The 21263-nt window shown below is 40.2% G+C and overlaps 1 protein-coding gene across 2 annotated transcripts in view; it reads left to right on the plus strand.

Annotated features, from left to right (window-relative positions):
* slc16a10 (solute carrier family 16 member 10) overlaps window positions 1-20223 on the plus strand; it is a 42181-nt gene extending 21958 nt beyond the window's left edge. The window contains exons 2-6 of one of the 2 annotated variants that reach the window (XM_044169774.1): window positions 797-941; window positions 5371-5800; window positions 12431-12574; window positions 13643-13871; window positions 14556-16806. In XM_044169774.1, coding sequence (XP_044025709.1) covers window positions 797-941; window positions 5371-5800; window positions 12431-12574; window positions 13643-13871; window positions 14556-14824 — 1217 coding nt within the window. In that variant the 3' untranslated portion in view covers window positions 14825-16806. The other variant, XM_044169776.1, reaches the window with a different exon arrangement.
* The last annotated feature ends 1040 nt before the right edge of the window (window positions 20224-21263 follow it).

A 21263-nucleotide genomic window follows, 5' to 3' on the forward strand; every position in this document is an offset into this window, starting at 1 on the left:
TTGTCCCATATTTAAATCACTGGATTAGCCAAATATAGACATTCTGATTCCATGTGGTTATTTTATCTAAAGATTGTTTTTAATTAAATTTCCACAAAATGTTGTGCATCGCATTATATATCGTTATGTTATGTAAAATTAGATAATAGGATTTTATCCGTATTGCTCACTCCTACCTGAACCTATTGTGGGAATGCTATTTTTGACACCATTATTAGATGTTTGTTGCCTGGATCATTTTTAGTAGTTTCTGAGTCTTCTGAGGAAGTTAAGTGAGATGTTACACTATGTTCTACCCAAGAGGTAGATGATATCTCCATGGTATCTGTGTGCTTAGTGTTGAGATCACACCTAAGTGTTTTCCTGATCATTCCTTCCTGTCCACTCAATGTGTGTTCCTGCTATTGCAGGTCTTATTGTACGCTTAGTCTAGGAAAAGCAAGTGGTGTCTTTTACCAAACATGTTTTTTATTTACAAAGAAAAATGGATGCAAATACAAACAATGTACAGTATGATTGATGAACAAGATCCAAAAAAAGGTTGCCTGTGCAAATTGACTGTACAATGTGTGTGCATGTGCATGGATTCAATAGCAACGGTGTTCTATTATTGCATCACCAGGCTTTGTTTTGTAGTCAACGTCTGTAGCATTAATATTAAATAACACCGTCTTCCTGGAGACAGTTTTGTTTGGTGTCTTTAACAGTTTTCTGTTTTGGATGTGAAATGATAATAACTCTCATACATTTTCTCATACATTCATTCACTCTTGCTTTCTCTCTCTGTCTCCTGCAGCGTGGGTGGGCTCCCTTTCCATGGGGATGATCTTCTTCTGCTCTCCCATCGTCAGTGTCTTCACCGACGTCCTCGGCTGCAGAGTTACCGCAGTGGGTGGTGCTGCGGTCGGCCTGGTCGGCCTACTGGCCAGCTCCTTTGTCACGTAAGGAAGGAAATCAGCTTTTCAATTCAAAATTACATCTTGTCACCACTACAAACAGTATATATGACATCAGTTAGCCAATATGGCTAACCCTTCATAGTTTAGATATATTGAACGATCAGGGCTTGACCTGTTTGGATATCTGTTTGGATATATAAACCTGCAATAACTGTTTTTTTTGTTTGTTGTTTTTTTGACCACTTGGGGGCTGTAGAAACAAGGTGTGAACACAACACTGACATATAATCATCTTTCAAAGGGGCAATATATAAGATTTGGCCAGAATTTTGTTTACTAACTAACTAACCTTATGTGAAGAAGTGAGACTGTTCTCCACCTGTCGAATTCATACTCCAAAAAAATACGGGGCAGCATATCACAACACAGAGATATCTACTGAAATTAGCATGCTAACCTGCTAGTCCCGGCCTGTCATGTGTTGTAATACCACTTGTGCCTCGAGATATATACAGTATATACTGTATATAGTCCCATAGTATAGCTCAGGTAGGTCCAGCTGGGAGATGTGTGCGAGTGGTGAGTTTGCTACGTTACACAAGCTCTCTTAGCTTTTTCAGTCTAATGAATAAACTAAATAAACTCACAAAATGTCAAGAAAGGAAATATTCTTACACTGATTTTCCTTATCAAACAGAAAAATACAACTATACACCTTCTGAATTCACATTACTCTCTTTCACCGAACTAAGACTAACTTAACTGCCTTGTTAACTCACAGTAAAACACACTTCATTCAAACTCGACAAACAAAATAAAACTCACCAAAACCATCTTTGTTAGTTTTAAACTGTTCCAACAATCACCAACTCTGGTTTGGTCGAAATAAATCTTTAATTCACCGAGTTAGATGTGAAAAATATTCTGGCTCTACATGCTGTTGCTCCCTCTCTGCCCGACCCCCCTCATGCTCCTCTCCTGCTTGACGCCTCTCCTGTCGGCCCCGGAGTCAGAGTCCTGGTCGGAGGCTCTGTAAATCACCTCAGTACTGGATTCCCTGTTGTCAACTGGCCTCCGTCGGTCTCAGAGGCTGTGTTCGATCCCGGTCTGGCCATGTTCACAATGGGAGGCTGCTGATCCTGGTTCTGTTGCCCACTGTCCGGACTCAGTCAGCTAATAGTTAAGTTAAGTTAGCTGCACGGCTAACTGAGTTAACTAGCCCACGGCAGTTAGCAGCAGATATCACCTGATATGTGATATGCTGCCCCTTAATTTTTTTGGAGTATGAATTCGACAGGTGGAGAACAGTCTCACTTCTTACATATTGCCCCATTAAGTTGACATGGCAAACTTGTTAGCAAACAAATGCTTATTTGAACATTCAGCAGTTACGGAGCAACATTATTATTCATTTGGGGTGGTATTTGTGTCCAATATTCACTCTCTTTTAGCTCTGTCTTTGGTCTCTGCCAACTTCTGAGGGAAATATCTGGCTCTTTATCTGCTAAATGCTCCACTATGCTAATCAGCTAGTTGCTAACTTTGTCTGCAGTTTGGTGCTGAGCAGGTAGTATTTAGAGTTTTTTTGCTGAAAACAGCTGTCTGTTGCAGGCGAAATCAATGCTGTGAGAGCTGTGAGAGTGAACCAAAACAGTAAAGTTGTGGGCTGGGCAGCTAAACAATGGACCTTGTAGTGAGATTAATTTGTCAAACTATAATTTTGTTGTAAAAAAATATATTACTACACACATGAACTAATCCTAACAGCGTTTTATAGAGCACTTATTAACTGCTTATACACATGTACAAATAATTTACAGGTGGGGTTAAAACCTATGACACTTTATTATGTATGACTACATGACATACATCTTATCAAGCATTCATGAACTGTTTATACACCAGTTATGGATGCATCACAGGAGGAGTTATAAAGGATGAGTTATGGTTGTTGGTAAATACATTGACTATTTTATTTTATTATTTGTTATAACTGCTTATAAATGCTAAATATCGGGTTGAAATAAAGTGTTAATGGTGTGAATTCTATCTCCCAAACAAAGCATACTATTTTTAGCTTTTTATCAAGACTCTGTGGGTAAGAGGCGCTGCACTTAGCACTCCGTTGTAAATAATTTCCTGGAATTCCATACTTATCTACACGTGAGGAAACACTCACACAAATGCACAGACATACCTGATCCAAACAAAGCGGCAAGTGCTCAACCCTCACTTTGTTATCACTTTTAAGTGCTAAAACAGTTGAATTACCGCTTATCAAGTGACTGTCAAACAGCATTTCACAAACACAGGGCAAGCTGGCAGCCAAGTTCTGCAGCAGACAGTGCAAGGTGCAAAATTTTTTGTCATGTGAAGTTATTTTTTAAAGCCGACACTCAGATTTATCTACCCCAAACAGGACTTTGAAACCACTTGGAAGCAAGGTTATTATTGTTAACGAAAACTAAATGTGAAAAAACATTTTCATTAACTGAAATAAAAATAAAAACGAGGCTTTACAAAAAAAACGATAACTAACTGAAACTGTATTGTGTTTCCAATCCGTCCAAGCCACGGCTGGCATCATGGCGGCGGCGAGTCCCATTTGGGATTACTGTATTATTACTTTAAATATGTGAAACATTTCTCAAGGGGAAAAAATCCCCCAAATCTTAAAGTCCTTTTGAAAAAATCATACAAGAAGGCTAACATAGCTTAATTTAACAAGGTATGGGAGAGCGCCCAGCTCCCCTCCCCCGAAAGAGAAGCTAACGTTAGAGCCAGGCCAGGCAGTACGAATGTACTTTAGTATGATGTTTTGTTTTTATTACGCAATACTTTTTCTGACCTTTTTGAATCTCACCTCTGACAAATACCCCATAACACAAATAAAAACTAAAAATAATACTAAAACTATATGCAAAACTATAATAACCTTGCTTGGAAGCACCATCCTGTATTTATTTGGACCTTCACCACTAGACATAAATCATTTTACCTTGTTGAATGTGCTGTTTGATGTAATTTGCAATGGTTGAAAGGCTTAGTGGACAAAAGTCAAACACTTGCCAAAACATTGTACCCTATATTAGTAGTATTAAAGATGTCTATTTCTTTAGAGAATTTCAGCAGCATATGGACTGATCTGTTTTTTTAAAGCTGTATTTATTCAGGAAATCGAATTGAGATCAAGATCTCTTTTACAACAAACTATATATGTGTGTATATATGTGTGTGTGTCTGTGTGTCTGTGTGTGTGTATATATGTATATATATGTGTGTATGTATATATGTATATTGTATATATGTATGTATATAAGTGTATATATCATCACACAAGGCTGTCATCACACACAGACACACTGATTAAAACATTCGCAAATATTATTTAAATATCAGTAAGTAAACCTTTAAGTACCTCTTAGAGGAATGAGTGTCTCTAACATCAGTTTGTTTTGCAGTTTATTCCAGTTGTAAGGTGCATAGTGCTGGAAACCAGTATGCTGACGTTTCCTAGATAACTCACAGTGGTGAGTGTAATAGCTGCCTTTAGTAATAAATGGAATGGCACTTGGCATCCAGTGGTTTAGGAGTAGTGGCAGCATTGACAGGATATCTCTGTAATCCAGTGTAGATAGTATAGTGGATTGTATAATGTTTTTTTCTGTTGAAAGGAGAAGCAAGCTCTGTTCCTGCATAAGAATCCAATTTGAATGCATAGTCTTTAAGCGAGGTGTTCACTATGAGCAGATTGTCTATGAGTTGTGTAGACAATCTGCTATCTAACCAAATTCCTCTTTACAGTATATGTATAGCGTAAATAGCAGGGGGCCCAATATTCAGGGACACCTTTATCAACCATCTGGAGACTTGAACTCTACCAGGAAGATATGATTTGAACCAGCAGCTTATTTAACAAAATGGTATGATCAACAGCAAAAGCAGTTGAGCAGACACTATGGCTACACATCCACCAAAAAGATCATGCCAAGAAAACCATGATCATGTGCTGCTGGTAACTGAACAGCTTCACTGAGCTATTGGTAGATAAGTAGGCAGCATAACTATAGTTTGGGAAAGGGCTAAAAGAGTTACTCTCTACCTTTACCCCACATTTTTAAACCATTCATTTGCAACAGCAGTCAAGAAGTCTATTTTTCCTGTTGGGTATTTATTTATACAGCCTTGTGCAGATAATGAAAAACAGAAAGGAACAACCATAAGAAAACATGTTTTTACTTGCTTAATCTTGTTGGAGTTATCTGGTTGATGGAGCTCCCCTGGAGCAAAACCACTACATAATGAGCCATATATAAACAGCTCATGGGGCTGTCTTTGACCTTTGCCAACTTTTCTTTCAGCCAGTGCCATGAGAATTTGTTTAGGAGCCCTAATGCAAATGTCTTTAGATGAACTGCAGTGAGTCAAAAGGCTGTACAGTGATGTATCTTGTTGTTTTATCTCCTCACAGGTCCCTGGGCCCCATGTACTTCACCTATGGCATTGTGTTTGCCTGCGGCTGCTCTTTCGCCTACCAGCCCAGCCTTGTCATCCTGGGCCACTACTTCAAGAAGCGCCTGGGCCTGGTGAACGGCATTGTGACGGCCGGCAGCAGCATCTTCACCATCACCCTGCCCTTCTTGCTGTCAGGCCTGCTGGAAAAAGTGGGCCTCCAGAACACCATGCGCATCCTCTGCATCCTTATGGTTGTGTTGATGCTGGCCGGCTTCACCTACAAGCCCCTGCTGCCAGTAAAATCCACCAACACACACACAGGCAGCCGGTGCCCACCCATGAGCCAGATCTTCAATATCAATATCTGGAAGTCTTTGGGATATCGCATTTGGGCCTTCGGTATCCCTGCAGCCCTCTATGGCTACTTTGTGCCTTATGTTCATCTGGTAAGTTTGTGTTTTCTACATACTTCTTCATTCATCTGCTCTCTCAATCAAATGTGATTTCACTGACCTTCACACATACCATGTATTTATGTCTTGTTTGTGTTGCTGGGTATCATCACCCCACTCTCTGAGCCAGAGGTCAGTCTGATGACAGAGGGATTCCATGGTGTGATTTCCCAGTATCCTAATCCCATGTTTTGGATGTGTTCGTTGGCTCGAGGGAGGAATAAGGGCGAGAGGTCAACTAGGGAGCTTCAACAACACAGATATCAAAACTGTTACTAGTAACATGAGTTTTATTAATGTGAAAGGTGAAAGGAAGGGAAGTCCAGCCAGAATCCTCCAGGTATTCAGTGACGGTACAGAGTGTTAGCATAGGATGGTTTAGGAACATACAGTGTATAAGGATGTCTCTGCGCATTAGGAAGATCTAAGGAAAAGGCACTCTTTCAGATAGTTTATACAGCACGTTCTTATTTTAATAAACTGTAGGTGATCAGAAAAACACTTCACTTGACATCTAATTTTAACCTAAAGAATACCACACAAATATTCATTCACAAAGACTAAAATACTAAATACTAAAACTACTGTAATTGGTGATATTTTATGAGACTCTGCACTTTTCACAATTATGTTAAATCTCCAAACAAATGATCCTTTACACAGTATCAGTAAAGTTTGTGTCATAATTCCCATAACTCTTGTGCAGAAATGATCTGCAGCAGGAATATTATGTAAAATCTCATTAGAGAATTTATTTTGTCTTTGGATCCCTGCCAGCTGTGCAGAGCTTTATTGTTATGCTTTATGTTTCTGGCGTGTCACTGGTGTTAATGAACAAACCCCTGTGTTCCCCTTTCACCTCATCCTACTCTAAACATTGTAGAAAAAAAGGTTTTCACCTCATATGGAATTAAAAGGGTAAAACATTTGTATCTGTAATCTATTTGGCTTTAGCTTAAAGTTGGAGTTTTGTGGAGTTTTTTGTAAACTAATGAAGTTGTATTTACATTCTCACCAAAACACATTGTGTGTATCCTTGAGGCCTGACAAACATGTTGAAAGCATTTTCTGTCTTATGAAACATTGCAAAGCTGATTATTTTTAAGTATTTTGAAATCTACATTGTTTACATACATGTTTACAAGCTACCAGTCTTCTTCTTCCCTACCTATGTTGGTGAGTTGCTGCGTTTTTTGGCACATTACTGTATAGTGTATTGTGTCACTTGTGTGTACGCACACATGCATGTGCTTGTGAGTGTCCCTAAATGGGGACCCACTCATATTTTTTTTTTTATCCCTTTTGGCTAATGGTCAAAAACTCTACAAAGTAACTTAGCCAGGCTATTGGCTAAGTTATATCATATCTCCTTAAAGGGCCAGTTCACCCAAGTAAGACACAGTTCTGTAAACAGGTGTCACTTTCCCTGAATCGCCCTTTATTTTAGCTATAAGATGGGAAAATATGATTTTGGAAAAAACATCTTGGGAGGGCTGGAGAGCAGAGCCTGGATGTGTTGGACGGACTCAGGAGGTGACTGTTTATTTGGACACGAAGACTGTTATTGGAGGGAGATCAGCCTGTCCTGGGGATCCCAGCCTGTGTTTTCTCAACACTTCTCCTGTGTCTACTACTCAGACTGGGACACCACAGGGGCCCGGCTGCAGCCTCAGCGCCACCTCTGGCCTTATAGCCCCAGCACCCGTCCTTCCCGAGACACAGAGCCCCCCTCCCTGCACTTGGGGCCAAGCCTTGGCCTTGTGACGCTGCATGGGAAGAAGAAGAAGGAAAAAACATGGGTCAAACAGCACATTGTTCAGCCTTTCAGGAAGGGAGTCCTATCATGCCCTAAAAACCTCTCCATACTTTTCTTTCTCTGCTGTGTTTGCATGCAAGAGTGAGTGTTTGTTTGCGTAAAATGCTGAGTGCAGACTTTTAGAGCCAGGCTGTCACAGTTCCATGTGTGTTTTTCCTCTTTCCAAATCAAGCTGTACATATCTGAAGACTGTAAAATTCCAATTCCAAAAGTCCAATGTAGGTAGTTTGACATACACACACATGCACACACTTTTCCAAGTATTGCTGATTTGAGATAAGATGTTGGCCTTCAGGTATGGCTATATTTGCTCTGTAAGGCGGTTGATAAAAGGTGTGGTAGTGTATTCTCAAGAATTTGAACTTACTCTCTCTGCTGACTTTGCAAAAATAACCAACATATTGAACAACAGCACATGAGAAGGTTTGAGCTTATCAGGCAGACAAATAATGCATGTCCTCCCTTTGCTGAATCAGTATGGCTGAATCATAACAGATTTACATTAGCAGCATATAGAATAGTATTTTTCTTTAGGAAGCTGCCTCTACTGTAAAAAATATACTTGTTTCAGTGTGTTTAATGAGGACCACCTGCAGGGCTGCGGTGTGTGGGCTGGAAGAGGGCTGGATGTTTAATGACCATTAAACAGCCAAGAAGAGAGAGCAGAGAGAATGTGGGCTGGTGCACAGTGGGGCTCTGAAAGGGAAAACTCACCCTAAAACACACCATTAAAGCAGATTTTAAGAGTGTATTGGTGATGTAGCATGTCAATTCCAGCAACTAGACTTTTTTAACATATGACATTTTCACTCCATGTTAGTTTTAGTTAGTATGGAATGTATCCTACTAACAAGTATTGTGTGTGTGTGTGTGTGTGTGTGTGTGTGTGTGTGTGTATCCAAAGCCTGATATATCTTCTTCCTCTGTGCCATAGAGCTCTGCTGTTGGCCAAAAACTATTAAAACACATCAGTGAGCCACACTGTTGCACTGGGGGACATGTTGCTTCATCACCACAAACACACTTACTTTAGTTTATTTTGTCTCAATCCCACATACACCGTCCGGATACTCACGAGAGCACCAAGTGTGTATTATTAATGTGCAGCTGAAAATAGTCCACAGTGCCCAGCTGTTATAGGAAATGACTGGGCCTTTTTAAAATTGAAACTATATATTTGTGAGCTTTACTTCTTCAGCAGGAACCAATGAGCTGGGGATGTCAGAAAGTATGGAGAACTATGTGTTGAATCTAACATTGTTGGTTTTGGTCTTCTCGTGGGATTTGTTGACAATAAGAAAAATATGAAATATTACCAGCCTTATCTTTAATTAATGGAAAGGTTTCAGCAATAGTGTCCATCCCTGACAGTCAAACAAACGAAGCATCCGTCAGAATTCTTCCTCTTCCTTCTAGAAGAGATATTGCAGCCTCAATAGACCATGATGCATTGCAGCCACAAGACATGTTGCTGTAAGAGGTCTGAGCCTCATCTTTTTCACTCTAAATTCTCTCTGGCCCTTACTATAGCATCACTGTTGCTACTCATCACTCCATCTTAACATAAATTAAATCAATCATGCTGGATGCAGAAAGTTCAGACATGTTCTGTAGGTCAAATGCATTGTGGGAAATGTAGGAAGTGATCGAGTGTAGCAGAAGTGCATCGGTTAGATCCAAGGAAAAGAGGTAGAGCTAAAAAGTAGTTAGAAGTTGAACCGCTCTGCCTGCATTGAATGCATGTGTGTGCTTGTGTGCGTATTTATTTTGTAGAGTTACGATGTTCTGTGGCACAAGGCCACCTGCCAGGCTCTGAGTTGTATCACATGAAAGTGAGCTTGTGTTCCTGAAAACGTGATCAAAGACACACACACACTCATAAAGCAAACAGTCAAACTACATCCTGCTGCAATCTTTGGTACACTTTAATGCAGCTCTGTGAAGCAACACTGTTCGAGCGATCCATTTAAATAGAATTACTTTTTCCACAACTAAATATTTCTATAGAATTTTTGACTTTTTGCCAGTCACTCAGGGTATTGGTGGAAATATTGCATCATGTAGTATCATTTTTGCCAGTGTGCAGTAATGTGGGGTGACAGACAGGGTGCAGTAGTGTTTGAAGACTGGAGACAGACTGATTGTTAGCAAGGACTGATCAGCTCATGTTTAAATGCCAAAGCTCCATGATAAACACTACCATGATACAGGCTGAAACAGGGGTGATGCAAGATAACCGTTGCTGAATGCAATCTGTTTAAAGACAGAGGAGGAGCAAAGTTTGTCTTGCTTTTTATTTGCAATGAGTAAACACGTGACACAGCACCATTCTGCAACCTCGCAGGAATCCTCGAATACATAACAGACATAATTGATGCAGTGTGTGAATGAGTCAGAGAGTTCAATAGTGAATGTCTTCTTGTGTACGCCTGAAACACCCAGTGACGTTCACCCTGCCGGTCACAATGACAGAGGGACCATGTTTTATAGATTTCCTCCTCATGTCTGTCCAGTAATCTAACAGTGTGACATCACAGCAGAGGGGCTGTGTGTCTGATAGATGTAGCGACCAGATGAATCTTATCAAGGGGTAGTAGGACGTCTGCTGTGTTATCTTGCGTATTGGCTACATGACTCACTTGACCTGATCATGGTGTACTGTAGCTGACTCACGCGGAGTTATATCATCAGTACATTGCACCACAGTGGATTCCTACAGATGAAAAATCATCCATCTCCTTCTCAAGAAAACGAATAAAGATAAACCGAAGCAATAAATTTCACATCTGCTCAAGCTTTAGGAGAGTTGGTGTGAAGAATAGTGCATAATATCTTGGAGTTCTTGACCATAAAACATATATTATTTAGAATTCAACTGGTAAATTGCTAAAAAGAGTACCAGTTACACAACAGCTCATTTCCATTACCAGAGTGAGATCAGGTGCCGAAAATATAGAAAAATGTTTTTTTAGTATTCATGATTTTCTGGTGAAGAAAACTGATCATTAATTATCTCCAGTGATTGAAGAGTTGTTTGAACACTATTTATTATCAAACACTTACTGCTTTGCCTGATAATAGTAATGATATGCTAAGACAGAGTAGTAAATCTAACATGTGAGCCTCACAAACAGAACTCCAACTGGGAGAATGCCAGTCACATCTCTGAAAATCACCTCCCTGGGGGTCAGCTTCGATTGGGTGTGTGTATCATCAGTTACTGTGCTGATGTATGTATGCATACACACACACTGAGCCTCCAGTTGTTATGCCTGCAGCACTGCTTCTTGGATGCGTGAATCCCCTCTGAGCAGGACACTCCTGAACACAGAGCATGGCTGTTGTGGCATAGTGACAAAGACGATAAGTCATCCAGAGGGCAGATGAATTCGTGGGGTGATGAGGGGTGAGGGGGTGATGAGCAGACAGACAGGCCCTTTGAGCAGGACTGCTGCAGCCTGCCTGGAGGTAGAAGTAGCTGGCAGGGCTCCACACAGCAGGCCCTTCTTTTCATCAAGCCTCACAGATTGGTGCTTTGGCGTAGGAGGGAAACGGATAAAGCAAGTAATCTGGAAAATGAACACCTGGGCTGCTTAACTCACAGTCTTAAGTGGAAACTAGCATTCACTGGCAGCAAAAACGGAAGACAAATGAGGAATGTTGAAATATGGATAGTTGGATAAGGGTGCTGATGAGTAGCAGTAGAAGGCTGTGACATGGTAGCAACAACAAACTCCTGCCTGAAAAATGGCTGATACAGTACAGAGTAGGGGGAGGTGCCACTCCCTGTGAATTTCATGAAATCACTAAGCTGGCCTCAACACTTCAAAACCTCACATACAATTACGAACAGATTTCTGCAAAAAAAATAGTAATAATAATAATGATAGTAATAATAATATTAATAAAATAATTGTAGCAGTGGGTGTCAAGCAGGAACACGGGGGCAGCAGGTGGCCCACAACCACAGATCCAGTCTCTGCAGCTCCGGAGGCAGAAATACCTGCTGAAAGCGTCAGAAGGAGAGAGGACAGAGTCGAGAAAGCACAAAACTACGGGAGAGAGGAGATGTCGCGTTAGTAACATACAGTAATGGGATAAAAATGCATACAGATGGAGAGGGAGAGGAGGAGCTCAGTGCATCATGGGAAGACTCCCGGCAGTCTAGGCCTATAGCAGCATAACTAAAGGATGGTTCAGGACTCACCCAAGCCAGCCCTAACTCAAAGAGGAAAGTCTTAAGCCTACTCTTAAATTCAAACCATGTTGTTGTCGTTTGAGTTTAGACTGTTGTTGCAGGTGGTTTCAAATCAAGTGCCTAGATGGCCTAGATGAAGGTGTTACACAAGGATACAAGGGGGGCTCCCTGTTATTTACTCTATACATAAATATTATTTATTTTCCAATTGAGCACTGCAATGTCCATTTTTATGCTGACAATACCATTTTGTATGCCATCGGCTCTTTAAACGTTCCTTATACCAACTCTGAATTGGGGTAGACTGGTTTCTGGTACTGTGAACCCTATGAACTAAGTTCTTCTTAGATACTTTTAATGATACTTAAATGACATTTAATTAGTGTGTCTGTGAGATAACTTCTGTTATGAATTGGCTTGTGATGTTATATATACATACTTTGTTTTCAGTTCTCTCTTGTAAAAGAGATCTCAATCACAATAAGACTTGAATAAATAAAGCTTAACTAATCTCTACCACTGCAGTTGTATTTGCCATTTTCTCTTCTGCATTACACTGGATTGGAGCCATGAGACAGCTGTGTTCATCTGTTTCCATTATTGTCCACAGATGAAGCACGTGGAGGAGCGTTTTGGACCAGAAGCCAGTAAAGAAGTTCTGCTCATGTGCATTGGCATCACATCCGGCGTGGGCCGTCTCATCTTCGGAAGAGTGGCAGACTATGTTAATGGAGTCAACAAAGTCTATCTGCAGGTGAGTGCCTGGCCTCACCGTTTAAGGAAACAGACTTACAAGTGATGTGGTTGTCACTTCTGTACTTTCCAGCTTATAAGCAGCATGGTCTGGCCATATTTTTGAAGCCTTTTGAAGGCTCATTTTTAACTGCAATTAAATAAAAATGTTTTGGCTGCAACAGCATACATATCTGCCCTGTAAATCACATGTCCTGTGTTCTCCTTTGAGAAAAAAATTAGAAACCAAAAGGGAAAAATTTACATTTGATATTTTTTGGTTTCATGATGGTGGCCCCAAGTTTTGCATTAATTCGACAGAATACTGCTGTTATCGTATCCGTATCCATCTATGTAGATGGAGACCTTATTTAGATACAGCCAATCAAATCTTGCATAAAGCAGTAACATCAGCGTTCTATCATAGGCAGAGCAGCCTGCAGCACAACACAACAGCCACAGACTTTGAACAACAACCCACATTAGCGTTCCTGCTAAAGTTAACTTACTCTGTCCGGTTAGATTTTAGTTAATCTTCAATACCACTAACAACACGCTGTCTGCCAATGACATGCAGGCTACAGCACAAGTTTGTTTACTTTGTCTCTCGTTCCCTACGGTGTAACACCAGTGACATCCACCCACCCCTCCAGCCGGCTGACGAAAAGGAGCATTTCTGATATTTCCCCAAACACCTTTTTTCTTCCTTTTAATAATAAAGTATTAACAATACATTTAAAACACACATTGACATTATTCTTTACTACAAAAAGGGATGACTAAATGTGATTTCAGTTGACTTTAGTTCCTCTATTTACATGAAAAAGCACTGACCACTGAAAACTCTCCGAAACAGCATTTAGATGGTCATGTGATATTAAACTCTTCACTGAAATCCAATCTAACTTGAACTTGAAAGGAAACCGTACCCTGATAAGGAAACTTTTAAGGAAATTAAAAATGACTTCATAACGATTATTAAACCATCAAATTAACAATTAAGAATTTGAAGGACAGTTTGAAGCGCTTTGAGTGGTCGGAAGACTAGAAAGGCTATACAAGAACAATCCATTTGCCATTGTCCTTCTAGGTGGCTTCCTTCTTCGTCATCGGCCTCATGTCCATGATGATCCCTCTGTGCAACATCTTCGGCGGGCTGATTGCCGTATGCCTGCTGATGGGGTTGTTTGACGGATGCTTCATCTGCATCATGGCCCCTATCGCCTTTGAGCTGGTCGGGGCCAAAGACGTGTCGCAGGCCATCGGCTTCCTGCTGGGCCTGATGTCCGTGCCCATGACTGTGGGGCCCCCCATCGCAGGTAATACAGGAATAGTCTAACTGTATTAGTGCTCTCAATAAACCACTGAATATATGATATATGCTCACGTCATACTGAATATTGACCATGTTCAAATTTGAGTAAAGCATAGTTTAGTAAATTTGGAGACTTCTCATGAGCTCTTAAGCAACACACTAGTTCCCAGCTCCAGAAATGCTGCTCTGTAGCTGACCCTGACAAAACAGAAAGCAAGCTACAAGCTACTGTGATGAATAGACAATTATATTTCATAATTTATTTTTGATACTTAACTTTCATTAGATTATTTTAAATAATTCAGAACAGCAGAAAGAACAACACCTTTGCCAGGCACCATCACATCTACATCACAGTCATTGAAAAGCACTGACAGAAAAGTTTTATGTACCTCTCCATAGTACCTATAAATGCTAAATCATAAAACTGGAAAGGGGAAGTAGTAAGGGGGAGAAGGCAAACCAGTTCATTTTCATTATTCAAATGAATACATTATACATTTTGTCCATCTTTTAATGAATAAATCATGTATCTGTCTTTGTAGTAAATCAGTCTTTCCATAATTATCGTGAATCCAGCCAAATATCTGTTGTCGGTGGAACAGTTTTTAACCATTTTGCTTTTTTTGCTGGTGCAATAAATATTTTATTTTGTAAGATCTTCTGTATAAAAATATCTTCTGTTAAGATGTCTCTCGTTCCCGGGGCGCCCCGGTAGCTCACCTGGTAGAGCCCATCCCGTTGAGACTGAGTCCGTACCGCAGCGGCCTGCGTTCGATTCTAACCCGGGGCTCTTTGCTGCATGTCATCCCCCACCCTTCCTGTCTCTCTCTGCAGCTGTCACTGTTCAATAAAGGCAAACATTCCCAAATAAAAGCTGTCTATCATTCCCTGCTATGTCTTTTGGTAGGTCTCACAAATAAAATGACACATTTTATGATTATACTGAAGATTTAATTTAAATGGAACATGTGTGGAACAGTGACCTTTTGACCTCTGCTCTGCTATCCTGTAAACAGAGCGACTCTTGCTGTCGGACAAAAAGCACTCCTGCAGTATTCTAGTAAAGCTCTTAGTCTCTGTTCTAGATAAAGAAAAAAAGCCATCTTTTTATACAGCTATTCATAGCTCTTTTGCACCACCTAGTGTTTATTTTGGCACCTTGTTGTTGCTGAATTTGTCGGGTGCAAATTAAAAGCACATACTGTATGCTAACAACCCATTCCATGGAAATGCATGGCCTCTTCAACACTGTTGTGTGGGTTAATAGGTTTCCCATGATCTGACTCGGTATCAGTAACATGTACATCAGCTCATGTAAGCATCATGTGCAGAGTGCTTGAACCGTCTGAGAGACAAGGAATTAATTTTCCTTAGATAGAGATACAGTAAGTGTGACTTTTTATTCAACTCTTTTGACTTTCCCCCTCCAGAAAGGTCAGAGGTCAGAGGTCAGTTACAGATTCAGTGTTGCTCAAGGATCAAAGTGAATGCTTTCAGACACAGGGCTTGAACTTCCCTCTAGCTGAACAAGTGAGTCTCTCCAGAAATGTTGTTAATAAGAGAAATCACCTTACTTGGAACAATTGAGTTACACAGAAAATTGATGACACGTTTACATGCAGTGCAGTAACCTGGTTACTGTAAAATTCATGTTTACATGCAGCAGGTCAGTAATAAACTGTGCTGTGGGCCACTGTGGAAACTGCCTTATTTAGACTTATATAGACTACATATTGTCATGTTCAATTTTAGTCAGACTTTGAATTTTTATGATTTTGAAGACAGGGCTATTGATCTTTCCTTTCACCCAACTGTGTTACTCCAACTGTTTGAAGTCTTTGTCATGCACATGTGCACAAGCAAAAAGCCAATTAGAAATCTGGTTACATCTTTCTCCAGGAGAAATCTAGCTGGGGAAATCAGGTTTCTCTAACTCGCCACCCAGATTACAGAAACTGGGTCTCTCATTTATATGATGTTTAAGAAAGCAGGTTGTTGTCAGCTTTCTGCAGTTACTACAGGTCACTTACTAGGTGCATGTAAAAGCTTTGTATGAGAGGTGTAAACAGACATGAATACGAGACCCTGTCCTGTCCCATTGAGCCCACATGCTCACTCTCAGCAGCAGGGTCTGTTAATGGTTCTCAGCCCCCAGTCGACATTCAGTAATCAGCGTGATTGAACTCCAAGAAGCAAAAAAATAGATACACAAGTATCCCTTCAGATTATCTTGTTTATTACTGACCCTTACACTGTTGACCCCTGACCTTAATGTGTCATTCACAGCAGCTGTTTCTACTGTTGTGTAGATGTTGCACTAAAAAGAGAGTTTAAGTAAACTTTAACCTTTATTGACCTTTTCTAACTCCGGCTGCAATCACAGTTGCATCACTATAATAATAATAACAATAGCTTGCATTTTAATAGCGCCTTTCAGGGGACCCAAGGACGCTTTACACATATGGAGGCAGACAAAACAAATATCACAAGAACAGAAAATAATAATAGCAATGTTTGCCAGGGATAACAGAATTAACTAAGTGGGCCTTGGTGATCAGGTAGGTTTTCAGGAGTTTTTTGAAAATGTCCAAAGATGCAGCACTGCGGATCTCTGCCGGGAGAGAGTTCCAAAAGGGTGGGGGGTGCCACAAGGAAGTTCTCTGTCCCCAAAAGTCTGCATGCTGGTGTAGGTGGTGGTGAGCAGACCCGTGTCCGAGGACCGCAGATTCCGGGACGTGGTGTAGGGGTGGAGGAGGTCTGATAGGTGTGGGGGGCCCAGGAACCCAGGTTGTGGACTTCTGGGGATGGGCAGATGGAGCAGCCGTCCACGTCGACGAGAAGATCTCCAACCTTCGGAGCAGCAATAACTAGACGTTATCACCACAAATATTTTGCGTGTAGAAACATACTTCTTGCCCCTTTTAATGTTTGTCTTTCTCTTTCTGGTTGCAGGCTTCCTGAGGGACAGACTGGGTAGCTACGACGTGGCCTTCTACCTGGCAGGCATCCCCCCGATCGTCGGAGGAGCCATGCTGTGTCTGATACCCTGGGTGGAGGCCAAGCGCAAGAGGAGGGAGAAGGAGGAGGCCCTGAGCAGGGAGCAGGACGTCACCCAGAAGATGATAGAGCACAAGAAGGCTCAGGAAGACGCACAATGCAAAACTGGAGAGTCTGTCCTCTAAGAGCCCCACTGAACAGACTGAGACACACAGGGTCAGACTGAGACTGCTGAGTACTGAGTTTTTAGCCAAGATTGTAATGACTGCCTTCTATAGGAGAATGTTGGAAAACGCCAAAGCGATGAAACATATCATCATAAGTCATAAGTTGAAGTACAGTTTAACATGAATGTGATCCTGAAGAACTATGCATTAGATTGTTTCAATTAGACTGAACTAATCTTACAGCAGGCAAACTTAAAGTTTTAAATGAAAATGGAGAAAACCGCACATTTCGTATTTGTCACAGGGGAAAGAAGGCATGCTGTACTTACTATAAACGCACTGCAGTGTCTTTAGCCAGTGTCTCTACCAAAGACAACAATTTCAGGTGGCATTCTTAAGGGAAAGGTGGACTTGCATCATTCTTTACAATCAGTTTTCAACACGACCTTATGTTTTTAGATGAAGAAATATGGCATAAAAAGAACACATTGGATTATATAAGAAAGGAAACCAGTCAGGTGTCGGAATATAACTTGTTTGGCCTCAATCAACATCTTTGTTTTGCATCAGTGCAAAGCAAACAGGTCTGCTAAAGATTTCTCCTTAAACCTGCCATCTTTATTGCCTCCAGTATCCCCATCTTAAAGCAAGCCAAAATTGTAAATATTGGTCCACAGTATTTCAAAGGGACTGTAACTGTCACTTAAGAGAAGTTCTCTGAGAGATTTGAGCCTTGGGAGGTCATTATTAGTGTTAGTCATGAAGCTCTGGGATCCTCTGAGCTGTAAAGGTGCTCTGACACTTCAGGGGAAGCAGCTTTAAGCACAATGATTTTACATCTCAAGACAAGCAGCTCTGTCCCCCAGGCTGGAATGAGAAACCTCCACAGTGTTTTACATTAATATCTTTAAAGGAATAGTTCGACATTATAGGAAATACAGGAAATACACTTATTTGCTTTCTGGCCAACAGTTAGATGAGAAAATCGATACCACTCTAGTAGCTGTCCGTTGAATATATGGCTACAGCCAGCAGCACGTTATCTTAGCTTAGCACTAAGACTGGAAATGGGGAAACTGCTAGGCTGGCCCTGTCTGAAGGTAACAAAATTGGACTTCCAGTACCTCTAAAGCTCACTAATTAACATGTGTTATTTTGTTTGTATAATCCTTACCAAAAAATGTATGTAAAAATGTGAAGTTGTGGCTTTAGAGGGGTGTTTATGTACTGGACTATATCTTGGCAGACGCAGAGACTCCCTGGAATATCGTAAGCATGTTTCCAAAAAATTTGAAATGATTCCTCTAACAATAAAAACTCTTAGCCAGCACAAGTGTACCTGCTTTCAGTTATGAACCTAAATATTGATTCATAAGGAACATATTAACATTGTGTTTGTGTACATGTCTATGAATTGACTGTAGTATTGACATTAAGCAGTATTTCTTTTAAAAGAACCAATGGTGAGACTTGTTTTTAAAGTTGTTCTTTTTTCTCTGTAATTTGGTCCAAATTCAGCATATACTTTCATTGTGCTACATAAATTTACAATGTCATTCCACTGTTTAAAGTGGAAAAGGCTCATATGCTTCCTAGTGTATAAAAGAAAATTAAGTTTGCCCAGTAGCTGACGTGGTCCAGGTCATAAAACAACCATCACCGTGTCAACAACAGATCACCTGCTTGGATGGATGACCTCTTAAAAGGACCAAAAAAGCCACAAAACACTGGTGCAAATGTAGTTCCTCGCCACTTTATAAAAAGGCTATTACACATTTACCTATAGTATCTTATCATTTGAGAGACTAGTCTCCACTATTTGAAATGGAGCTGAAGACATGAGTGGGACTATTCATTTACTACATGACCATTAGTTAAGTTAAGTCAAGTTAATCATTAACTCTGTACCCAGCTCATTAACCTTTAGTAGAAAGGGGTTTGTTTTAAGTTTTCATATCGTATTTATTTGGTTTTTGTGGAGAATGTCATGCTGTGATTGACGGGCATTTGCCTAAAGTCTTGACTTCATTTACTGAAGACCAAAATGAAAGTGTATTAATCCTGTTTGCTTGCTGTCATACGTCTCCCTAAAGCCTACAGGTAGTGTCAGTGAAGCATCTGAACACGTCAGGAAGTGACTCGTCAGTCCGTCACTGCTGACAGTGATAGACTGCTTGAGGAAAACTCCGAGACCTTTTGGAAAACAGTGCACCAACATTGAATTTCTGTGGGTCAATGATTTTTCCTCTGCAGACCTGTGACACTGTCTACCTCAGATGTTGTACACAACAAGTGTGAGAAACTTAAACAGCATTTACATCTTTTCTCCTCTAAATATATATTTTTATTATGATTAAATCACATTTGTTGCCTTTCAATCCAAGCCTAACTTTTTGTAGTGACATGCATGACTGTTTATTGCAAACTTTACTTTATTTTGAGACTGTTCAAGTAATTTCTTGCCAAAGAAATTGCTTAATTTGTACCTCTGAATTTTGATTGTAAACCTCTTTGCCATGCAAACATTTAAATGCTTTATTATGCTCATTATTTTTACTTCACTAATTTAATTTAGTTATTGCTTCACACCTGCTTCTTGAAATTATCTGGGGCATTCAAAGAGACATTTTGAAAAAAGTCAACAATTGCATGACTTATTGTTATTTAGTAATGACTTTAGACCAAAGTTGCCTTATTAAATTGCCTTTTCTGTCTTAATAGCGTCTCCAGAGGATTTATGTGGCAAACAGGAGCCTTCTGACCCAATGTTTATAGCATTTCATTGTTTATTTGCTGTTGTTATTTTGGCTCTCTCACATCTTATCCAACCACTGGCTTTATTCAGAGTATCTGTATATATGTATGCATTTTGATTTTGCTGGAAGTGCAGATGAAGATTTATTTCTGTAAAGCTTTGCTGCAAGAAATGCATCTTTGCTACCACTTTCATCCTATTTTTGCATAGTTTTGTCTTAATTTTGGTTCACTTCACTAACTTCGCTTCGTTTTGTCTTATTCATATCTCTAATGAGTTACCCAAAATGTTTTCTACTAAAATATAACTTTCCCTATCTTTCCTATCTGCTGCAGGATGTGCGGCAAACTACAGTATATGCAATGTAATATTATGTAAACACAATCAGATTTCAATATTTTCAAGACAGTAAAAAAAAAAAGATGTTTACTTTTTCTGTGACTTTCTCCTAATTTATCTTTCCGTGTCTGTGGCTGGTACAGTCTGTCATCACTGAGCTCCAGCCTTTCATTTCTTTGACACACAAGCACTAAAGATCATTTCATCGACTCCTGTGACTATGTACGTAAAGGACAGCTACACTCAGATAGTTGAAAGGCTTCGGGGATATCGCTTTGTGGCACACAGGCTTTCTCTCTGCAGTCAGACACACACACAGTTCACTTTACTTTAGTGATCGCTGTCACCATGGTGTCAGCTGAGAGCATGTGCAGTAAAACTGAACATGATGAATGTAAACAGATATTTTACAACTTCAAACATGTGAACCAGTCAACTGCCACTTCCTCACGATCTCTCACCAATGAATAAACTGTGAAATTTTAACTTTATGATCTCTTGACCAATATTTGTGCGATTAAGAGACTTTTGTTCCCTGAGTTTAGGCTCGCTTAGGGTTCCTTCCCATACTCTGAACCCAATTCTCTACAATTCACATGCTTTGTCAGGTTTTACTAGAGTCGTGGTTGCCCATATTTCTAAAGGAAGCAGGATTTGTAAGCAGCCTGGAAGGAAGTGCTGCCTGCGGGGCTAAACTCTGGGAACAAATATCCTCCATGTATGTGGCGGCCCAGGAGGTAATGAGTGCCCGATATGTGGCTATCCAAGGTTCCTAAAGGGTTGCCACCAAAATAATACGTTGAATTTAATTGTTCATTACATTACATTCACTTGGCAGAAACCTTTGTCCAAAGCGACTTACAGTAAGTGCATTCACACTCCATATGAGCAAGAGCTAAATGTCATTAGAAATTGATATAAAGTTTATCCCTCCCAAACAAACAACTGTTAGTAACACAATGACAGTATAAAGGGGTGTTTATATGAACCTTTTCATTCAATTCTCATGTTAGTAGTTATTAAATGATCTGCTCTTTTATGCTACTTCATCACTATAAAGCAGCTGTCGTTACTAGTTAGGCCTACTTTACAGATTAATACCTGTTTCTTATTTCTAAGATGATTGTATAAATAT

The sequence above is a fragment of the Siniperca chuatsi genome, linkage group LG16, assembly GCF_020085105.1.
Source record: "Siniperca chuatsi isolate FFG_IHB_CAS linkage group LG16, ASM2008510v1, whole genome shotgun sequence".
Taxonomy (NCBI): domain Eukaryota; kingdom Metazoa; phylum Chordata; class Actinopteri; order Centrarchiformes; family Sinipercidae; genus Siniperca; species Siniperca chuatsi.